The 22260-nt window shown below is 49.3% G+C and overlaps 1 protein-coding gene across 1 annotated transcript in view; it reads left to right on the top strand.

Moving 5' to 3' along the window:
- Nucleotides 1–13397: 13397 nt before the first annotated feature.
- Nucleotides 13398–22260, top strand: part of ATP6V1B1 (ATPase H+ transporting V1 subunit B1) — a 68794-nt gene continuing 59931 nt past the window's right edge. The window contains exon 1 of the mRNA XM_054989978.1: nucleotides 13398–13524. Within this exon, the coding sequence (XP_054845953.1) occupies nucleotides 13419–13524 (106 nt within the window). The 5' untranslated portion in view covers nucleotides 13398–13418. The remainder of the gene's footprint in view (nucleotides 13525–22260) is intronic.

The following is a 22260-nucleotide window of genomic DNA, read 5'->3' as shown; positions in this document are numbered from 1 at the left end:
TTCACATGCACACCTCTCTCAGGAATAGCACAGCGTCATGGCTGCACCCAGCCGTCTGTTGTGCTGGGCTTCCCCTGTTGTGCTGGGACCACCATCCAACAGTGGTCCCAGGGCTCAGGAGGAGATTTCCATGCAGGCTTTAGACATTCTAGCCCCAGGTCTTCACCAAGAGGCAAGCAGCTCTTCTTGGCCTTTTGCCCCCCTCATTGGGCTTATTCTCCACTGGCAAGGGATCCACTCTCAACCATACCCCATAGGAAGAGGATGAAGGCCTGTTGAGCAGGGTTTATGGAAAGTTGTGGCACGATTTGGAACACCTGGTTGAGAAGGAGAGTTGCCTTCAGGTGCCACGGATCATGTGCAAATAACTGCAAATCCCTTCTTCCCTTCACTCTGATGTCCTCCTCCCCTGGTCAGACTGCCTGTAAGCTGGCCAACCTGTGTGCAGCCAGTACCATTCCAGACTGCTGAGGAGGATTCTACTCCATACCAAAAATCCTTGCACTTAGAAAGCAAGCATGTCAGGGAGAAGGATTCCAGCCTAGCGTTCTCCATGACATCGTTTTCTGCATGCCAGGATTTAGTTTTTTCATGGGGAAGCCCTCAGCTACAATCTAAGGGACCAACCAGACTTGACGTGGAAGATTCATGAATGTAGAGGGAGGGTGGCCCACCAGTAAATTTCCCTGTAAGTTAAATGTCCAATCCACTCTTGACTTCAACACATTTTGATTGTGAACACGAAACCTGACACTTGTCAAAAAAATTCATGGTGGGCATATATTACAATACAATACAATACAATACAATGAAAGGGTTCTTTGCCACGAGTGTTGCCAACATTGGGTTGGGAAGTTCCTGGAGATTTGAGGGTAGAGTCTAGGGACGGTTGTGTTTGGAGAGGGAAGGGGCCTCAGTAGAGTATAATGCCGCCCCACCCTCCAAAGCTGCCATTTCCTCCAGCGGAACTGATCCTTGTAGTCTGAAGAGCAGCTGTAATTCTGGGAGAACTCCAGTCTCTACCTGGAGGTTGGCAACTCTACTCACCACGTAACTCAGCGTTGTGGGTCAAGGGCCTGCCAATGATTGAACTTCCTTGCTGTCTGGCCTCCCCTAGTCACGTTTGATGTGTAGACTCACCAAGTGTGAGACTGCCTGAGCTCAGGCATTCATTTTCGTGGGTGACTGCAGAAGGGTAGCCCTGGGCTCCTCTGTCAGAGCAAAATAAGACAGAAGTCCCCGGGCACCTTAAAGACGAGCGTGAAGAAGTCAACTCTGACTTGCAAATGTTCATGCTGGAATAAAGGCTGTTGTTCTTTACGGTGCCACGAGACTTCTGTTTTCTTCTTTTTCTTCACCTTCATCACACTTGTCCCTCTGGGAAATATCCAGCCACTGAAAAATGCAGGCCAAGAAAGAAGCCCTGGCTTGTGGGATGAAGGATATGCAGGAAGGAAGAGGTGGGGCTAGTTGAGCATGCATTTAGGAGAGGACCTGTGGCCCAGAGATAGATGTGCTACTCCATCCTGCGCATCACGGTTCAGTCCCCGTTATCTCCAGTTAGAAGGACCAGGCAGGAGGTGATGTGGACAACCTCTGCCTGAGGCCCTGGAGAGCTGCTGCCAACCTGAGCAGGCAATACTGACCTTGATGGACTGACGATCGGTCTCAGATTCAAATGTTCATGTATAAGGCTCACTCTACTGGACCATTCAGTACAGATACAACACAGAACTCCCAGGATGAAAAACAGCACTGGAATCTTCTCCAAGAACTTTCTCAGAGAGGGGGGGAAATAGTAGGACACCCCCCCTGATTTTTCCATTGCAGAAAGAGAAAGATTTAACTTTTGCACCTGGATAGGTCCTCAGTCAAGGTGCACAGGCTTTGTGAGCCAGAATTATTTCAGAGGGGTTAGCCGTGTTAGTCTGTAGTTGAAAAATAGTAAAGTCCAGTAGCACCTTTAAGACTAACCCACTTTGTTGTAGCATAAGCTTTTGAGAACCACAGGTCTCTTCGTCAGATGCACTGTCAGCTTTTGAGAACCACAGGTCTCTTAATCAGATGCATCATCAGCTTTTGAGAACCACAGCTCTCTTCATCAGATGCATCGTCAGCTTTTGAGAACCACAGCTCTCTTCGTCAGATGAGAGAGCAACTGGACTCTTTACTATTTTGCAACTACAGACTGACACGGCTAACTCCTCCGGATCAATGCTTATCAGGTCACTTATGAGACAAAGAGCAGAAGTGAAGGAAGGTGGTCCTTCGATCAGCAAAACTGGGATACTGTTTGTAGGCAGTGTGCTAGCACACAGTGGATAGGAGCTGGGTTGGATGTGCTGACTTGAAGGCCTGCATCCAGTCAGGAGATCTGTACTGCTAGAGGGTTTGAAGGTCATATTCTCTGATATCCAGGATCTCCCCTCTTGGTGGAATATTTCTTCACCTTGTCATTTTAAATATTCCCAGAGTTACAGCAACTGAACTGCCCATAGAAGTTGTCCGTCCCCGGCAGGTAGATCCCCTCAGTTCTCCACAGCAATCACACAGGTGTACTGGTTGAAGTAGCTTTATTAGAGATCCATCAAGGTGCTCAGACAACGGGATTGGCAGAAGTGATGTAAATGGGGTTGGTAGCGTTAGTTATAGGGAACATTCCCGCCTTCAGGACAGAGACCATTAAAGTTCTGGTGCGGAGGAGGCAGGGCAGTAAGAGGGGAGAAAATAGGTTTAGGCTAGACAGAGCAAAGAATGAAATCATCTCAGTTCCCAGGAAGGATACATCCCGAGCCGGCTGCAGCCGGCCTTCAAGGACACTTGCTCGCGGCAGGGAAAGAGGAAGTAAATACTTGCAAGATAACCCACTGGCTCAGCATCAATAAAAAACTACCCATACCCTCAGAGGATCAGCACATAACACAGAATTCATACATGGCAGGTATGACGGATGGCATATATGACAGAAGGCCATCATCCGTCCCTTGATTTTCTAAGGCCAACATCTATCTCCATGAAAAAAACAAGGTCAGCGTAGTAATAATTTAAATAAACGCCTTGGCCTGTGTTAACACGAGGAAGGAATGTCGTTCTTTGCCATTCCTTCTATACATTTTTAACCAGCTCTTCTTTCTTTGTTTTGCTCTTGTTCTGATCCAATACTCATTTTAAGTCACAGGCCCCAAACATTTCAGGTGCTGCTAAAATATTTCTCTTTGGTAGCTTGCAAATGGAACCGGGGGGGGGGGGCGCGGGGGGGGGAGGCTTTGCATTTAAAGCCGGCTGACCGCGTAACAGGGAGCAGGAAGGGCAATGCCTGGATATCTGAGAGTTAGCAAGACGCCTCCCTTGGGATGCAGGCCGAAAGAAAACACGGCACTTTTGGAGCCACTTAGCAAGATGCTTTGGCTGACAATTGGGCTGCCCAGCTAGCTCGAGGCTCAAGTTTCCTCATGGCTGAGCCAGAAGCCTTTCCCTCTTTGAAAGCCAAACTGGGTGACTTGTTGCAAGAGAGCCAGTCCAGGAGGTGCTAAAAGCAAAGCCCTGTACAAGAGGAGATTCTTGCTTAAGATGCATCTGGTACGGAGAGGGGACAGGATCAGGCAGCTAACTTATTCACCACGGCCACTACCACAGCTGAGATCACGGCTGCTTCCGTGCAGGAGTTTAGCTCTGCCTTGCCTCCCAAACTGCACGTGCAAAATTTTCTTTTAAGCTTACACACACGACATTGTTCACCTTTGGGGGTTTTCCCAGACTTCCTCGAGCTTTATTCCAAACCTTTGTGGAAAGATCATACTCGAAGCAGGTCAAGTCACTGTGTGGACGGGAACATGCAGATTTTTGGACTTCCCCACCCACATTCTCACCATTTCTCCTCCAAAAGCTGATGAGAGACCTGTGGTTCTCAAAAGCTGACGATGCATCTGATGAAGAGACCTGTGGTTCTCTACCCCATCATGCCCTGCAGGGGCACTCCGTCACCACTGCAAATGTCTCTGATCCAGGGAGTATTGTCCTCAGGTGGCCCCTGCATTTAGCCCCCATGTTGGTGTTTGTTCCCAAAGATGAAAAATGCAACAGGATTCTGAAGAAGGTCCAGATCCAGAGCAGTTAGCCAAGTTAGTCTGTAGTAGCAAAATAGTAAAGAGTCCAGTAGCACCTTTAAGACGAACCAACTTTATTATAGCATAAGCTTTTGAGAACCACAGCTCTTCATCAGATGCATCTGACGAAGAGAGCTGTGGTTCTTGAAAGCTTATGCTACAGATGCATCTGACGAAGAGAGCTGTGGTTCTTGAAAGCTTAAGCTACAATAAAGTTGGTTCGTCTTAAAGGTACTACTGAACTCTTTACTATTTTGAAGAAGATCCAGGTTTTGATTTGAGGCCACACAGCAAACTGGGTTCAAGGCAGCCCTGGAGCATAGTTCCTCGATGAAGACATTATGGGCTGACCCAAGCTTTTCACCCAATGTGCAGCAGCCCGCTAGGGATCACTGGGTGTGTTCTGAAATCAAGACAGTGGCTTGAGAAAGGCATCACTTCCCATAGAGAATACACACTTTCCTTTTGTCCCACTGCTCTGGTCAAACAGGTTTGGCTAGTTTTGGGAACGAGGCAAACACCTGCAAAGTATGTTGGACTGGAAGCAAAAATGAAATTTGTATGGATAGCCAGAACACGTAGCTGTCCTTCAAATAGCTTTCAAGTCTCCAGCCTCACTTCACGTGTAGTTTCAGGTGGGTAGCCATGCTGGCCTGCGCTAGAAGATCCTAGTCCAGAAGCCCCTTAAAGACCAACAAGATTTCCAGGGTATAAACATTCAAGAGTCAAGACAAAGTATCTGGCCAAGGGAGCTTTGACTCTCGAAAGCTCCTACCCTGGAAATCTAGTTGGTCTTTAAGGTGCCGCTGGACTCAAACCTTGCTCTTCTACTATAGACCAACACAGCTGCCCACCTGAAAGGTATTTTTGATATTATTTCTGCTTGAGCATAGCTGACAATTTTTGCACTGTTGCTAATTTTTTCTATTGCACAGTTTATTAGATATCACATTCTTTTGTGCTACTGGGTGACATTGTTTTATGCTGTGCAATCCTCCCTGAGTCTCAGTGAAAAAGGCAGGCTGCAAATAATGTAAATCAATAAATAAAAAACACCTGACCGTATTGTTTTCCTTCCACTGTTTTATCCTCTCAGCATCAACCCCTGTGAGATAGGTTAGGCTGAGAGTGTGTGACCGCACCAAGATTACCTAGTGAACTTCCACGGCAGAGTCGGGACTCGAACCTGGGTCTCCCAGATCCTAGTCTGACACTCCAACGTGCCTGCAAAAGCCACGTAACACCTTTTGTTAGGGCCAATCAAAATATGTCCAAATATTGTGTGAGATTTCCGGTTCTTCAGGCTGGAGAGGGCAGGGGCAGAGAGAGAAGAAAGAAAGCTGCTTCCCCTTTTCTTCTTTGTAGCCCCTGGAGAAGTGAGCTTGGCTCGCAAAAGTTCATGGTGGAATAAAATGTTTTTTGCTTTTAAGTTGCGGCCAGACTTCTGGTTCCTTTTGCTACAGTAAATGGAGGCTCCCCCTTTGAAATAATCAAGCCCTCCGTAGAGCTACCTGCAGTCTCTGACTCCTTGGAAGTTCCATATTCAACCAGCCATAATCAGGCCCCTTGAAATACAGGAAGATAATCTGGAAAGAGACTGTGCTCATTGGGACTGACTCGTTACTCAAAGTAATGGGAGAGACAGTGTGGTGTAGCAGTTAGAGTGCTGGACTGAAATCTGGGAGACTCAAGAATGAATCACCACTTGTTCACTGGGTGACCTTGGGCCAGTCACGTACTCTCACGCAGAGTGCGTTTTGCCTACAGAGCCAAAGTCATGCCAGGAACAGGGCCCCATGGCATCTGGTTCTTCGGACACTGAGAAGGATTTGGTGTGGTTGTGAGGGACAGGAGATTCTTCCGGCTGGGGTTTCCCTTGGCATTGTGGCATCACGACAGGGCACGGACTTGCTTGGTGAACTTCTGTTTTCTTGGCAATACTTAACAGGCTTTGGGGGTCTGCTTCTGAGAACCATGCTGTCCTCATATGTATGTGCGACCAGTGCATTTAACCGTGTGCACTGATGCACTGAAACAAATGTGTTGCCCACAGCTGAGAGATATCCGATCAAAACGAACAACGCAAATCCAGTTGCACGTTGGGGTTTATCCAAAGAACAGCACGCTAGCTTGTCCAGATTCACTCCCAGATTTGTACATTTGTTGGATTCAACCGACCTCCATGTTCCTGGGTCAGTTTGGGAGATTTTCTAGCAGTTACCTGCACACAGAGGAAACCAGAGTCTCTGCTGCTTGGAGAAACCGATGCTGTGCTTCCTAGACTGGCAAATCCTCAGCCACACACACAGAGTCTTCACTGCGGAGACTCCCAAATGACCTTGGAGAAGGTCATCTCTGAGACGTCTTTCTCTGACTCTCCTGACTTGTAGCCGGTGAGCTTCAAGGAGCAGCTAGCCACAGCAGCCGAGAACTGCCGCCACCCTGCTCTGCTGCACGGCTTCTGGCCACTGGCCTCACCGACTTCACAGCGTTGTTGTGAGGATAAAATGGAGACTGAGGGCCAAGCTACACATGACAAATGACACTTGAACGGCAAGTGGATTGAGTGCAGGGCAAGTGAACAGGGAGAAATACACTTGCTGTTCAAGTGTCATTCGTCATGTGTAGCTTGGCCCAAAGAGAATGATGTAAGCCATTTCGGGTCCCCGTTGGGGAGAAAGGTAGTATAAATGACATAATAACAACAACAACCAGACACCAGAGGCAGACATGTGGCCTTACAACTGGGCCCAAACTCTCTTTTTGTTACACGAAGAAGCTTAGAGAACTCCAAAGCTTGCTCAAGCTCTGCCTTCTTTTGGTTGGCCCTAATAAAAGGCCTCGCCTGTCTTTGTTTTCGGATAATAAACTTGGGCTGTTTCAGGTATAAGCAGCTTGTGTTTTGGATGCAAAATACCATCCCCATAGCTTGAGGACCCAGCTATTATTGGGCAAACTGTTTCCCATTCCAGGCGTTGCAAAAAGAGGACGGAGCAAAGCTGTGGAGCATAAAAATGTGGGTTGCCAACCACCAGGTGTGGCTCAGAGACCTCCCAGGATTACAATTAATCTCCACACTACAGAAATCACTCCCCTTGGGGAAAGGGCTGCCAAGGAGGGTGGCCTGTACGGTCTTGTAGCCCACTGAGATTCCTCCTCTCCCCATACTTGCACGTTGCAACCCCTGGGAGCTTCACATAACAATACAATACACTTTTTTTTTTTTTTTTTTTTTTTATAAATTTTTTTATTTTTCATAACTACAAAACACTACACCAGACTATCACAAGGAAAGGGAAGAGGGAAGGGACAAAGGGGAGTGGAAAAAGAAAAAGGGGGGGGAATGAACTACAAACACTAAACACTACACTTCAATGTTTCCCTTCATACTGTCATAATACAAAAATAGCTCCATAGAATAATGATGGAGTGGTTAATCATACAGAGAATAAACATTTCAAATTCTGATTAAACTTTCCTCCCCCTTCTGGGTCCCGGACGCAATTCTCTCTGTGCAACTGCTGTTGCAATGCTCTCCTCTCCCCCCCCCCCCTCCGGCTCCTCCTTTTCTTCGTTCTTGGTGCAGCAGAATTCTGGGTTTTTATTCTCAAAATCCTTTAGTTGATCTTCTGATAATATCTTATAGGCCTGATCTTTATATCTGAACCATATTCCTTCCGGGAATAACCATTTGTACTTTATTCCATGGTCCCTCAGAAGAGCTGCAAACTTTTTATATTTAAAACGCCGTTTCCGGACTAGAAATGGAACGTCCTTCAAAATCTTGACTTTCAAACCCATAAAGTCCAAATCCGCATTGTATGAGTTATATAGGATGGTGTCCCGAATCTTTTTAGTTGAAAAGTCAATAATGATCTCACGAGGCAACTGTCGCTTTGTTGCATATTTTGAAGAAGCCCGACGGACCTCCAAAATGTCGCTTTTAACCTCTTCTTTAGTCGTCCTCGCGGGTGTCGCCAGTAGTTCCGAGACCAAATCCCACAGATCCTCATTTTCCTCCTCTTTCACGTTTTGGAGACGCAAAATTGTCTGCGTTCGTTCCACTTGTAGCCCGATCAGTTGGTTCTCCACCAACTTCAACTCCTTTTTTGTAGCCTTCACAAGTGACGCACTTTCCAGAGCAGACTTTTCTGCCCCCCCCCGCTGCTACCTTAATGGTTTTCACCTCGCTTTCAATTAAGCCCACCCTTTGATCAGTTTCGTTCAGCTTGTCAACAAAGGGTTTTATAGCTTCCACCACCGCCCTGCGCACCAATTCTTCGAGCGACTCCCCTTTCTGCAAGGTGGCCGAGATTGACTTACCGAGAGCGGGACTTTGCTTCTTTGCTGCCATTTTTGGGGGGGGGGGCGCCAACAAAATTCTGGAACTCCACGAAGGGGAAGAGCGAGTCTTCTTCAGATCAACCTCTCCTTCACAAACGCTTGTAGAACAGAAGGGATTCGCTTGTTTACAGGCTTCCGCCTGTTTCTTTTACTTGCCGTTTCTCGTTGCCCGGCGGCACTCGAGGCGCCGCGCACATCTGCCGGCCTCCATAGGGACAAACGGGCAATTCCCTCCCCGCATTGATTTCGGGGAGTTCTTCCCGCCGCGTCCCGGACCCTGGCTCCCTCCCTGGGAGTCCTGGGGGCTAATCCTTGCAGATCAGCCGCCCGGTCAGGGTGCCCGGTCGTTTCCTCCCGGACCAGCCGAGAGGAGCGTCCGGCATGGCTGAGAAAACGAAACCGACTCCCAATACAATACACTTCTTATTTTCATACCACTTGGCTGTTCCTAAAGAATCCTGGGAACTGAAGTTTTCTTGAGCCTCTGCCACTTCTCTTTCAGAGATCACCAGCCACACCGGAAGAGCATTTCCCAGGGTGCTTGAGGAAGAGGGAAGCCCTTTTTAATATACTGGATAATTTATTTTTATTTATTTATTATTTATTTTATTTATGTCATTTATAGTTCGCCTTTCTCATTGAGACTCAAGACGGATTACACAGTGTGAGATTAGTACAGTCAATATCAGGAACATTTCCATACACAATGCCATAGGGTAAATTGATAAAAATTTACAAAGCCGGGAATTAGCAGGAATCCAACACAACATAGCGGTGAGGTCTATCATTAGCGGAGCATCTGAGAACCCCTCCCTACTATACAGCCCTCCTATCTGAGTAAAAAGCCTCTTCGAATAATTTGGTTTTGCATTGTTTGCGGAAAGCCGGGGGGGGGGGGTATCCTGACAACCTCAGGCAGGGGGGGCCACCACAGAGAAAGCCCATGTATGGGCTGCTGTCGATTTCAATTGCTGTTATAACCAATCTTCTGGGTTTATGTATTTATTTATTTATTTAATTAATTAATTGATTGATTTGATTTCTAGTCCGCTCTGCCTGCAACATTTTAAAATATACAATAAATAGAATAAATTTTAGCAGCAATATAAACATTAAAACATATAAATTATAAAAAAGCCACGCACAATTTGCCCTACCCCCTCAAACTAAATAACCTGTGGGGTGAGTGGCCAGTCATGAATATTTACAGAGCCTGAGGGGGGCATATACTGCCCCCCCCCCATGGCAGGAGGTTGACATGATGTCTTAGGTGGTCTGCCTGCCTCAACCACCAAATGCCTGGCGGAACATCTCTGTCTTGCAGGCCCGACGGAAGGATAACCATTCCGAATGGGCCCGCGTTGACACAGACAGAGAGTTCCACCAGGTTGGGGCCAGGGCCGAGAAAGCCCTGGCCCTGATTGAGACGAGGCGAACCTCCCTGGGGCCGAGGACCACCAGTAGGTGTTTATCTGCTGAACGAAGCGGCCTCCGGGGAACATGCGGTGAGAACCGGTCCTCTCACCACATGTTAGGTATGGCATAAGAAACGAAGCTTAAACACAAAGAGTGGCTGTTTGACCAGATTTGGTAGCATTACTACGGATATTAGGAGGGGGTTGCCAAGTAACTGGTCACTCAATATCGGCAGTAATTAGTTTAGCAAAATTAGTGCAGGTCTCTGTAATTCTTTTGTTAATTTTGAATTCGACGTGATTAATTACACCTTCTACTTCCTGCATTTCTTGGTCTCTTGGCCCTGCTGTTTATTTTTTTCCCCGTGCCTGCTACCTAAAAGGCCTGCTCAAAGAGCTTCCACTTACTGCATCTGATGAAGTGGGCTCGCATCTATGAAAACTTCCAGTAGAATAAAAGCCTGTATCCCTAGACAGCTGTTTATTTCTGCTGCAACATGGACACTTCAGTTAGGGCCGGATCAACGGGGGGGCAGGGGGGTGGTCTGCCCCCAGCGCCACCAAAGAGGAGGTGCCGGGCACAGCTGCCAGCCGCCTGGAGCGCACTGGTGGCAGTGCAGGCGGCTGAGTGGCCACCCATGCCATTCGCCTGCCCCACAGGACAGGGAGCGCGTGGCAAGCTGGCCGCCCCCTCAGCGGGGCAGCCGAGTGGCACGGGCGGCCTCCCAGCTGCCTGCGCTGCCGCTGCTCTGCTGGCGGCATGCCCGCCCTGAATGATGACATCACAAAGTGCCCCTGAAATTAGCTCTGAAGATGTAGTCTTCACTCAGACAGCTGCTGTGATGCAGTTGTTAGTGTCTCTGTATGTTACGTGCCATCGAGTTGTCTCTGACCTCTGGCGAACCTATGCATGAAAGACCTCCGAAACGTCCTATCATTAACAGACTTGCTCAGATCCTGCAAACTGGAGGATGTGGCTTCTTTTATGGAGTCAAGCCTCCTCGTTTTAGGCCTTCCTCTTTTCCTGCTGCCTTCCACTTTTCCTAGCATTATTGACTTTTCCAGAGAATCCTGTCTTCTCATGATGTGACCAAAGTACGACAGCCTCAGTTTTGCCATTTTAGCTTCTAGGGAGAATCTAGGCTTGATTTGGTCTAGTACCCACTTACTGGTCTTTTTGGCTGTCCATGGTATCCACAAAACTCTCCTCCAGCACCACATTTCAAATGAACCAATTTTCTTCCTGTCCGCTTTCTTCACCATCCAACTTGCACATCCATATATAGTAACAGGGAATACCACAGTTTGGATTATCTTGATCTTGGTTCCCACAGAAACATCTTTAAGGATCTTTTCTAGCTCCCTCACAGCTTCTCTTCTGAGTCTCAATCTTCTTCTGAAGAATCAGAAGAAGATTGAGTTATTAGTGAGCCAGACTAGAAATGGAAAGACCCGAGTTCAAATCCCCCCTCAAACATGGAACTCACTGGGTGACCTTGGAGCAGTCGCTCTGAGCTAACCTTACTTCACAGGGCTGTCATAAGATAGAGGAGGGAACCACGTACTCAGGGGCGGCGCCAGGGGTTTCGGCGCTTGCAGCCGGCTGGCCGGGCGCCCCCATGCGCGCATGCACCGGCCTGCATGATGTCGCCATGTGTGACATCATCACGGGCACGTGCATGCCTCCAGCCCGATTGCTGCGGTGGGCGGCTGGGACGGTGCACGGGTGGCCTCCGAGCTCTCCCGCTTGGTTGCCTGTGCCGCCGCAGACGCCTGCCCACGGTTGCTGCGCCCAGCCAGGGGCGTGTGCTGGCGGCAGTGGCGGCGTGGGGCAGGAGAGACAGGAGGCTGCAGCTCTGCGGTGCGCGCTCCCGCCCCCCACGCCTCCTCCGGCGCTCCCTCCGACACCCCGCACCTGAGGCCACCACCTACCTGGCCTCAATGGGCACGCCGGCCCTGCATGTACTCCACCCTGAGCTAGAGTTGCCAACTCCAGATTGGGAAATTCCTGGAGATTTGGGGGCACAGCCTGAGGAGGTTGGGGTTTGGGGAACTGAGGAACCTCAGCAGGGCATAATGCAAAAAAGAGTCCCCCCTCCAAAGCAGCCATTTTCTCCATGAAAATGTGGGAGAAAGAAGATAGTGCTGTTTGCCCCGGAATGGCTGCCAGATCCCACCATTTGGGTGGCCGGTGAGTAGAGGAACTGCTTTAAGAACGGGAGACAGGTCCTGCTGAATCAGATTAAGGTCCAGCAATCCGTTTCCCACAGTGGCCAGCTTTCAGGAAGCTTCCAAGCACATCATGGAAACAACAGCCTCCCCCAGCAACCAGCATTCAGAAGTGTATTGCCTCTGAACATATAGGCTATATCTGGCTATTGTGGCTAATAGCCTTTGGAAAAGATTGTGTGTGTGTTGAAGCATTTCTGGAGCCACCTAAATCTTTGGTGATGATGGCAACTGATTGGGGGAAAATCCATTTGGACCTCTTACAGTGGGAATTTCCAGCATTGTGCAGGGGGCTGGACTAGATGGCCTTTGGGGATGCCCCACAAGCTCTATGAGCAGGGCTTTTTTTCAGGGGGAACGCAGGGGAACGGAGTTCTGGAAGCTCTTGAAAATGGTCACATGGCCGGTGGCCCCGCCCCCTGATCTCCAGACAGAGGGGAGTTGAGATTGCCCTCCGCGCCGCTGAGCGCGATCTGTGACCATTTTCTCCGAGGGCAACCCACTGAGTCCCACCACCTCTTTTCCCAGAAAAAAAGCCCTGTCTATGAGTCTATGGTCTGCCCATCAGGAGAGACTGTGGCTTAGTGGTAAAGCACCTACTTGAGATGCTGGAGGTCACCATTTCAAGCCCTGCCATCTTTTAGAATCAGGTAGTAGGTGGGGTGAAGGACCTCTGCCTGACACCTTGGAGAGCCATTGCTGGTCGAGTACATGACTGCCCTTAGGATCTCAGTCCAGTGGCGCCTTAGAGGCCAACAAGTTTTTGAGAGTCAGAGCTCCCTTCTTCAGATACCTTTTGACTCTCGGAAGCTCACACCCTGAAAATCTTGTCGGTCTCTAGGCGGGTGCCCCTGGACTCAAATCCTGCTGTTCTACTGCAGACTTTTCTAAGACTGACCTTAATGGACGATAGGACTGGATCAAGAGAAGGCAGTTTCATGTGTGTGTGTCTGTGTCTATTTTTCCCTTCCTTCTGGCTAGAGCGCCCTTTTTAAAGACAGCCCCCGCCGTGCTCTTTTTCTCATATCTACTTTCCTTCAGGGGAAAAGAGCAGCAGCGAGAATCTTACTGCAGCTGAACGGAAGGCAGGAGCAAATTCCTGGGGTTAGAAAGAGGCCAGATTAGGTGAGATCTTGCCACATTTGCAGCTGAAACCTGCAGCCGCCTGGCAGTTTACAGCCAACACATTCTTCTGTGTGCAGGAAAAACACAGGCCAGGCAGGGCGGAGCCTGCTGCTGGGATCACTCTTGGGGATCTGGTATAAAACTCCCAAGGGAACTGGGCTCTTGCTTTCTTCCCTCCTCCCCAGGCTCTTGAAAGGACATGGCTACCAAAGTGGAGGTGAGGGGTGGAGGTCTCCCAGGGACTCTTGCTGGGGCACAGCACATCCACGCCGTCACCAGGAACTATCTCACTCACCCGAGGCTAAGTGAGTATTCTGGGGTGTCCGTGAGTCGCTTTGCTCTCTTGTCAAGGAGTCCGCACATATCCTCACATCAGCTCCCCTGGTCTCAAAGTCCTTTCGCACGGGATTTCTTTTTTAACAGGAGAATCAGGTTTTCTCGTGTGTCCAAACTTTCTCTGTCTTGAGTGCCATTGAGGCAGAAAGGCAGGCTTTGAATGTGTCAAAGAAGCAACTTTGATTCAGAAGAGCGGGCTTCTAGTCAATGCTAAAGCTCTCTGCCTTTGTCCCGACTGCATTCGGTCTCGGCTTTGGTCACTAACTCCTTACAACTCGACAGCTGGACACCGTGGGCCAAAGTGGGCCAAGGGGATGCTGAGACAGCGTCGGCAGTCCCTGCAGCCTCTCCACCCCTGCCCAGTCTGGCTTTTGCTCAGCGTGGCACACCTTGGTCCTTTTTCGGTAGGAACTTCTTCTTAGGTTTCTGGGTTAGCACCAAAATGTAGGAGTGCCAGCAGAGAAAGCAGCTTCTGCCTGTGTTGTGTGCCGGTTGCCAGACCCAGATGTCTTGCCAACCCTTTTCCAAACCCGGAGGTATTAAAAGCCTGGGCATTGCCAGACATGCAAGCCTTGTCAGCAGGGGCCAACAGGCAAGAGCCAAAGGCCTCAGCCAGTGGCTCACAGCCTACAGCCATTGAGTGAGCTCGCCACAGGATTCAGAACCTGCCCGGGATGTGGTTAGGGGAGCGGCGATGTTTGCTCGTTTGCATTTTGCACAATCGGTTCTTGTTTATTTAAATTAGGTGTGTTTGCAAGCCTCTTGGGGTCTCTGACAGGGAGAAAAGCAGCGTAATACGACAAAGGTATGGTGAGGGATCCTCCAGCCCTGCTCTTCCCCTAACTGCTCGAGCTCGGTGGGCTTTCGGAGCTGGGGGTAATGGTGGGAGAAGGAGCCAGCGGTGGAGTGCGCAGAAGAGGCAGTGCCTCCCCCCCCCCCAAATGTGGCACCTTGCAGAGATAGGCAGGCAAGCAAAACTATCGTTGGCATGGCAGTTTACTGGGTCCAAGCTTTAGCCTAAGTGCCAGGCTTCAGCGTGCTTTGCTGGACTGTCTTTCCAGTGTCGGGACTCGGAGCCAACGCCTTGGGCAAAGAGCCAGAAGAGGGCCGCTGGCCGTTTCTCACAGGTCCCGCTGCCTCCCCCATCCTGAAGTGCCCCCACACGCCCTTTTCCGCAGCCATTTCTTTCCTTCTCAGAATTTCTGGGGGAGACACGAGCTACAAGGCAGGTATGACAAACACATTCCAAAATTCTACTCTGGTGATCAATTAATATCCTTTTTAAAAATCACCGGATACTTTGATGGAAAAGAGTCCGGTAGCACCTTTAACCAACTTTACTGTAGCATAAGCTTTCGAGAACCACAGTTCTCTTCGTCAGATGCAACTGACAAAGAGAGCTGTGGTTCTCGAAAGCTTATGCTACAATAAAGTTGGTTAAAGGTGCTACCGGACTCTTTTCGATTTTGCTACTACAGACTAACATGGCTAACTCCTCCAGATGTTTTGAGACTCCACGCTGTGGTCCTCTCTGGAGTGCCCAAGTCTCCAGATGGGAGGTGCTGGTGTATACTGGCAAGGCTAACCGGCAGCCCATGGCCTTGTATTTGCTAAGCAAAGCCTCAGGCCAGTGCCCTCGCTGTTTCTCTGGGCATCGGGCAGCCTTTCGATGGCTGAGAGCCAAGCTACAAGTGATGCCTGACACAGGTTGGACACTTGTCAGCTTCCCTCAAGTTTTGATGGGAAATGTAGGCATCCTGGTCTTGCAGCTGTAATGGAGAGCCAAGCTGTAAAACCAGGGCGCCTACATTTCCCATCAAAACTTGAGGAAGCTGACAAGTGTCCAACCTGTGTAAGGCGTCACTTGTAGCTTGGCTCTAAGAAAAGCACACAGAGTGCGTTTTGCCTACAGAGCCCAAGTCATGCCAGGAACAGGGCCCCATGGCATCTGGTTCTTCAGACACTGAGAAGGATTTGGTGTGGTTGTGAGGGGCAGGAGATTCTTCCGGCTGGGGTTTCCCTTGGCATTGCGGCATCACGACAGGGCACGGACTTGCTTGGTGAACTTCTGTTTTCTTGGCAATACTTAACAGGCTTTGGGGGTCTGCTTCTGAGAACCATGCTGTCCTCATATGTATGTGCGACCGGTGCATTTAACCGTGTGCACTGATGCACTGAAACAAATGTGTTGCCCACAGCTGAGAGATATCCGATCAAAACGAACAATGCAAATCCAGTTGCACGTTGGGGTTGATCCAAAGAGCAGCACGCTAGCTTGTCCAGATTCACTCCCAGATTTGCACATTTGTTGGATTCAACCGACCTCCGTGTTCCTGGGTCAGTTTGGGAGATTTGCTAGCGGTTACCTGCACACAGAGGAAACCAGAGTCTCTGCTGCTTGGAGAAACCGATGCTGTGCTTCCTAGACTGGCAAATCCTCAGCCACACACACAGAGTCTTCACTGCCGAGACTCCCAAATGACCTTGGGGAAGGTCATCTCTGAGACGTCTTTCCCTGACTCTCCTGACTTGTAGCCGGTGAGCTTCAAGGAGCAGCTAGCCACAGCAGCCGAGAACTGCCGCCACCCTGCTCTGCTGCACGGCTTCTGGCCACTGGCAGGGTTTATTATTAACTGAAACAACAGCATACCAAAAAAAAAACACCCAGGTGATTTTCCATTACTAAATGAACCACGTTCAGACCAACATGGGTAGCCGTGTTGGTCTGCAGCAGAACAGCAGCATTTAATAAACATTCGATTTATATACCAGCCTTCAGGACAACTTAACACCCACTCAGAGCGGTTTACAAAGTGTGTTATTGTTATCCTCACAACAATCTCCCTGTGAGGTGGGTGGGGCTGAGAGAACTCCAGAGAGGTGTGACTGACCCAAGGTCACCCAGCTGGCTTCAAGCAGAGGAGTGGGGAATCAACCCCGGCTCTCCATATTAGAGTCCCGTGCTCTTAACCACTGCATCAAACTGGCTCGCAGGCCTTTGAGGCCAGTAGCACCTTAGAGACCAACAAGATTCTCAGAGTATCTGAAGAAGGGAGCTGTGACTCTCAAAACCTTACACCCTGATAATCTTGTTGCTCTCCAAGGTGCCGCTGGACTCAAATCCTAAATGAATCAAGTGAACTGGGAAGCTTTAGGTTTATGTGGCTTAAAAAGTGATTGCGCGAGAAGAGGTTTGAGTTTGTTGATAAAACATTTTGGTGGCATTTTGGTGGTTTCTGTCCATGAGCTGGGTGTCAGGGTCAGCTTTTTGCACCCTATCTGGGGAGGGAGCATGCTGGCCGCATTTCTGCTGCATAGCAGGGGAGATGAGACAAGGCAGGAGACCACCACGTGCCCTCCTAGCCCAGGACTAAAGCACGGAGACAGGAGTGGGAAAGAGGAAGAAGGCTCCTGCCACCCCACTGCCCCCCACGGGGGGGGGGATGAGTAGGTTTGCTGCAGGCCACCCACTAGGCCCGGGGGGGGGGGCTCCATCCTGAGTCTGCCACTTGCTACAGCTAACGGTTTAGCCGCCAGTTGAATTTCCTATTTTGGCTTAGCTGCATTGGAGCACTTTACTGTGTGATTTACTGTTTACTTTTTTGGTGAGACCTGTTTCCACCCCTGAGGAGGCCTGGACGAAACAACAGGCAAAACAGCTGGCCCTGGTTGTCTGGCGGCTCTGTGGACGTTCTGCTTCTCACGATTTGGCACTCAGCTGTTTAGAGGGGGGGGAGGACTACTTATTTGCTTTACTGAACATCCTTTTCACTTACCTCGTTTACTCTGGACTGACTTTTTTCAGTGACTGTTGACTTTGTGGATGGAACGGTACCTTTAAATTGTTGTTCTAGAGCGGCTTACCATTTGTGAATGGTAGATGGGATGGCAACAGGACTGGCTGGTGCCCCTCCATTCTGGCTCCCCAGGCAATTGCCTGGGTCTTCCCCAGGTGGTGTGTGTAGAGCACGGGAGTAACAGTCCTGCTGTTTTATAATACAAGTTCAACAAGCCAGCCAGAGGCAGTGAGAGAGGCCAGGCACAACAACCAGGCAATGGAAGTGGAGTTGCCGAGAGTTCATTGCCATGAAGGACCAGGTGGAGCAGGGGTGAAAGGGGCTGGTTTGTGCAGATTCTTAGGGGCACGGCAAAACAGGGATCACAACTGACAGCCCCTTCAGACGCATGTTTGCTCAGAAGTTGTTGCAGTGGTGCTCAGAGTAGCTGATGCCTGCGCAAGCACACAGAGGACTACAGGCAGAATTGCGCTGGCTCCTTTTGCAGCTCTGGAGTTCCTGTTGGGCACTTCTAAAAGACAGTATGGTGCAGAGAATAGGTTAGCACTTAAGTTGGGGAGGCCCAGATTCAAATAGGTGACCATGAACAACAGCCAAGCTGACCTTGTAGGCTTGATGAGAGAGAGTGAAATGGGGGAAACAATGCAAACTGCCCTGAGTCCTTGGAGAAAAGGCAGGCTAAGATCATCACAGACATCACAGAGCTTCATGGATAGCTGTAGCTCTGTGGCTGGCATGCAGACGGTTCCCAGGTTCGATCCCCGGCATCTCCAGTTAAAAGGACCAGGCAGTGGGTATGTGAAAGACCTCTGCCTGAGACCCTGAAGAGTAGCTGCCAGTCTGAGCAGACAATGTTGACCTTGATGGACCAAGATCTGATTCAGTAAGAGGCAGCTTCCCTTGTGTCCTTGTGTGTTCAGAAGGCCTGAAGCTTGGGGTGGGGCTGCAACTCAATGGAAGAGCCCCTAATTTGCATGCAGAAGGTCCCAGATTTCAAAAGGACCAGGCATGGGGTGATGTGAAGGACTGCTGCCAACCTCAGTAGACAATGCTGACCTTGATGGACCAAGGGTCTGACTCAGCATACAGCAGCTTCGTGTTTTCAACTGGCAAAGAGAGGTGTGAGAGCCTGAAGCCAGCGGAGGTGCCATCGTATAGACTGCAGGCTTTAATAGAAGAGGAAATTTTTGGAAATTTTTGGAAAGTGGAGCTGGTCTTGCAGCAGGCTGAGGCACCTTATGACAGGACTCACACCTACCCTTCCTACATCAATACCTTCCCTTTTTCCCCATTGAGATTCGTGCTTGAAAGGCTCACGGGTGGCAGACAATTTAGTCAAAGGTGAAGTTATTTAGAAGGGATTTTTGGGAAGAGGTGAAGGAGGCTTGCTAAGCTGAAGGGCGGGGGGCACTCTTCCAGGTACAGGAACAATCTTGGCAGAAGGCACAGAAGAAAGCAGAAGGGGTATGGAGAGGAGAAGAGGTTGGCTGGAGTTGGAAGGAGGAGGAGGAGAGAGAAGGTAGGGGAGAATTTACTCCATTGTAGCACCCCACTGAGCTAAATAGCAAAGAGTCCAGTAGCGCCTTTAAGACTAACCAACTTTATGGTAGCATAAGCTTTCGAGAACCACATCTTTCTTGGACAGATGCATTGTCAGATGCATCTGATGAAGAGAGCTGTGGTTCTTGAAAGCTGACGGTGCATCTGATGAAGAGAGCTGTGGTTCTCGAAAGCTTATGCTACAATAAAGCTGGCTAGTCTACTGGACTCTTTACCATTTTGCAACTACAGACGAACACAGCTAACTCCTCTGGTTCTACTGAGCTAAAGAAGCCTCCCCCACCCCTTCCTCTGTCTTCTCTGGCCTGCCCCCCATCCCTCTCTTCCTCACCTCAAGACCCCTCTCCTGCCCCGTGTGAAGGCACACACCGTCTTTAATGCGCCCAGGCACGGCAGGGTCAAGGGGTTACACACTGTGTCAGAATGTGTCATTCCAATTGCAGCCCTCCTCATAAAGGGCTGCATTTCACACCACGGCCAACTAGCTCCAGAGGCAGGAAGGCTGGCAGGGACTCTCGGCGTTTGGGGAAGGACTTTGGGACCCACAGGAAACAGGCAGGAATGAAACAAGCCTCCCACACTGCACTTCACCAGCTCTCATCCCATGGAACCAAAGAGGCTCTTTCCCACCAGCTACTTACAAACCGTCCCCAGACAAAAATGGTGTGGCCAATTTATCGCCCAGTCTCTAACCTTTCTCGGCTAAGTGATGGAAAGAGCAGTGGCAGACCCGATCCGAGTCCTTTTGGATAACTCTAGCAATCTGGACCCTTTTCAGTCTGGTTTCAAGCCAGGCTATGGAACGGTGGCTTTAACTGATAATAGTAATAATAGCAGTGCGCTTATGTACCAGAGCAACCCATACATTCTGGAAACTACAAACCTTTTAACAGACCACTAGGATCTCCTGCCGATGCAACTTTCCCAATGTATATTAGGGTTTATTAAATGTGATCGGAAAGCATAAATCACCAGTCCCTGGAGTGGGAACAGTCAGACTAGGCTGGCCACTAAAGGCCATCTCAACTTGCTGAGCTTTTCCGTGTCCCTCAATGAGAAGCTGCAGGAGACAGTCAGGGGCACCTTTATTCCTTCCTGCAGCCCCCCAGCAAGTGACTGTGCACTCTGGAACGCATCCCAGAACACCCCCCAATGCAGGGCTCTTTTCCTGGGAAAAGAGGTTGCAGAACTCAAGGCTGGCTCCACACATGCGCACTTTGCACGTGTGTGCTCCCAGGACTGCACTTCTGGGAAGTGACATCATTGCGCAGGGCGCAGCCACCCCTGGAAAGGGTCTCTTTAACTTTTAAACCCCCATGGCTTCAGCTGGCCGGCAGGGACTTCCTTCCAGCTGTGCGGGGTAAACTTCAGCCAGTCAGCTGAAGTTTAAAGGGACCCCTTCCTGTTGCTCACTTGAATGGGATGGAAGAGGGCTCTCCCTGCCAGTCAGCTGAAGTTTCACAGTGATCTCTTTGGAGAGATGCTGGAACGCCTTTCCACCATGTTCTGGCTGAAAAAAAGCCCTGCCCCAATGCACAGGGAAGTCGTGGCAAACGCTCAGAAACCCCTCAGCAGGAAAGCTGTAGCAAGGACAAGGACAGGCATTTTCATACAGTGTTAAGAACATTTCCATAAACAATGTCATAGGGTAAATGAATACAAGTTTACAAAGACAGAGCATTAGCAAGGATCCAATCCAGAGTTGAAGAAATGCTGAAACAACATAATCAATTCTAGGACTGACATTAAACAACATGAAGCACAGGTAGCATATACGAATACATATTCAAAGTAACAGATAATATGCAAGGCAACATAGTGGTGAAGTCTCTGGTCCCTGACTCATTAGCGAAGCATCTGAGACCCCCTCCCTACAATACAGCTCTCCTATCTGAGGAAAAAGCCTTTTTGAATAATTCAATTTTGCATCATTTGCAGAAATCTAGGAGAGTGGGGGCTCTCTTGACCTCCTCAGGCAGGCTGTTCAGCAAGGTAGGGGCCACCACAGAGAAAGCCCGTGTATGGGCTGGTGTTGATTTTGCCCATGTGCAGGCTGGCACCTGCAAGAGACCCTGTTCAGATGAGCAAAGCTGCCGTGGAGGGACATAAGGAGTTGGGCGATCTCGTAGGTATGCTGGGCCAAGGCTGTGAAGAGCTTTGTATATAATAACTAATACCTTGAATTGAGCACGGTAACTAATAGGTAGCCAGTGGAGTGACTGTAGGATGGGCGTGATGTTCATGCTCCTGCTCGGTCCAGCTAACAGTCGGGCTGCAGCGTTTTGCACCAATTGGAGTCTCCATATTAACTTAGATGGGAGACCAATTTATAGTGCATTACAATAGTCAAATGCTGATGTTACCAAAGCTCTGGTATTTAATGATCCACTACAGATTCTACCTGAATTAGCAGTCTAATCATTACTTTTTCAAACCAACTATTTCAGTTGATTTACAGTTCCATCTTAAAAACTGTTACTCCAGTCTAAGAAGGAAAAGAAGGACTCTAGAATCTGGGCCTCTTCCCAATAAATGTACTGCTATTTATTAAGCTGTCCTTGAAATCCATGCCCTAGAAGCAAATCTATTGCTAGCACCTAGCAGTCTTTTGTTAATAGTCTAAAAGCAAATACCACCCCTGCCCATTCATGACACTGAATACTGCAAAATTGACTCCCGCCATTAGCTAACAAGTAGTTGGGAAGATATTGTTGCGGATGCCGTTTGTTGTGTGACTGAATGTATACCCAGATGGTAGGTTAGGGAGTGTTACGGTGTGTGGCTGTGCGCAACAAATCATGGGTCTGAGTCTGAAATTAACAGATAGATATGTGTACAGGAAGAGTAAGAAGAGGATAATTGCTTCCTGGGGGAAAGGGCTTCATTATGTACCAGAAGGAGAGAGCCCAGGACAACGGGAGACCAACTCCAGCTTGGGAAATTCCTGGAGATTTGAGGGACAGCCTGGGCAGGGTGGGTTCGAGGAGGAGAGGGACCTGAGTGGGTGTAATGCCATAAAGGCCATGCACGAAAGCAGCCATTTTCTCCAGGGGAATGGATCTCTGTATTCTGGAGGTCAGTTGTAATTCTGGGAGATCTCCAGGTCCCACCTGGAGACTGGTAACCCTAGAAGGGGTACACACCACCTTGGACAGTCTGGGAAACGGGCTTGCCTAATTTGGGTTTATTTACTGCTAAATTAGAAATCCTTTCTTCCCTTCTGGCATGTGTGGGATCATAAGTAATCTTGCTCACAGGACTTTCTGGAGATTGCATGAGTCACAATATAGTTTCTTAGCCATCACATTATGTCAAGAGTTGGCACGTTTTTTTCGCCAAGAGTCACGT

This window comes from Eublepharis macularius, chromosome 10 (assembly GCF_028583425.1).
Source record: "Eublepharis macularius isolate TG4126 chromosome 10, MPM_Emac_v1.0, whole genome shotgun sequence".
In the NCBI taxonomy this organism is placed as follows: domain Eukaryota; kingdom Metazoa; phylum Chordata; class Lepidosauria; order Squamata; family Eublepharidae; genus Eublepharis; species Eublepharis macularius.
This window is presented reverse-complemented; position numbering and strand designations above follow the sequence as displayed.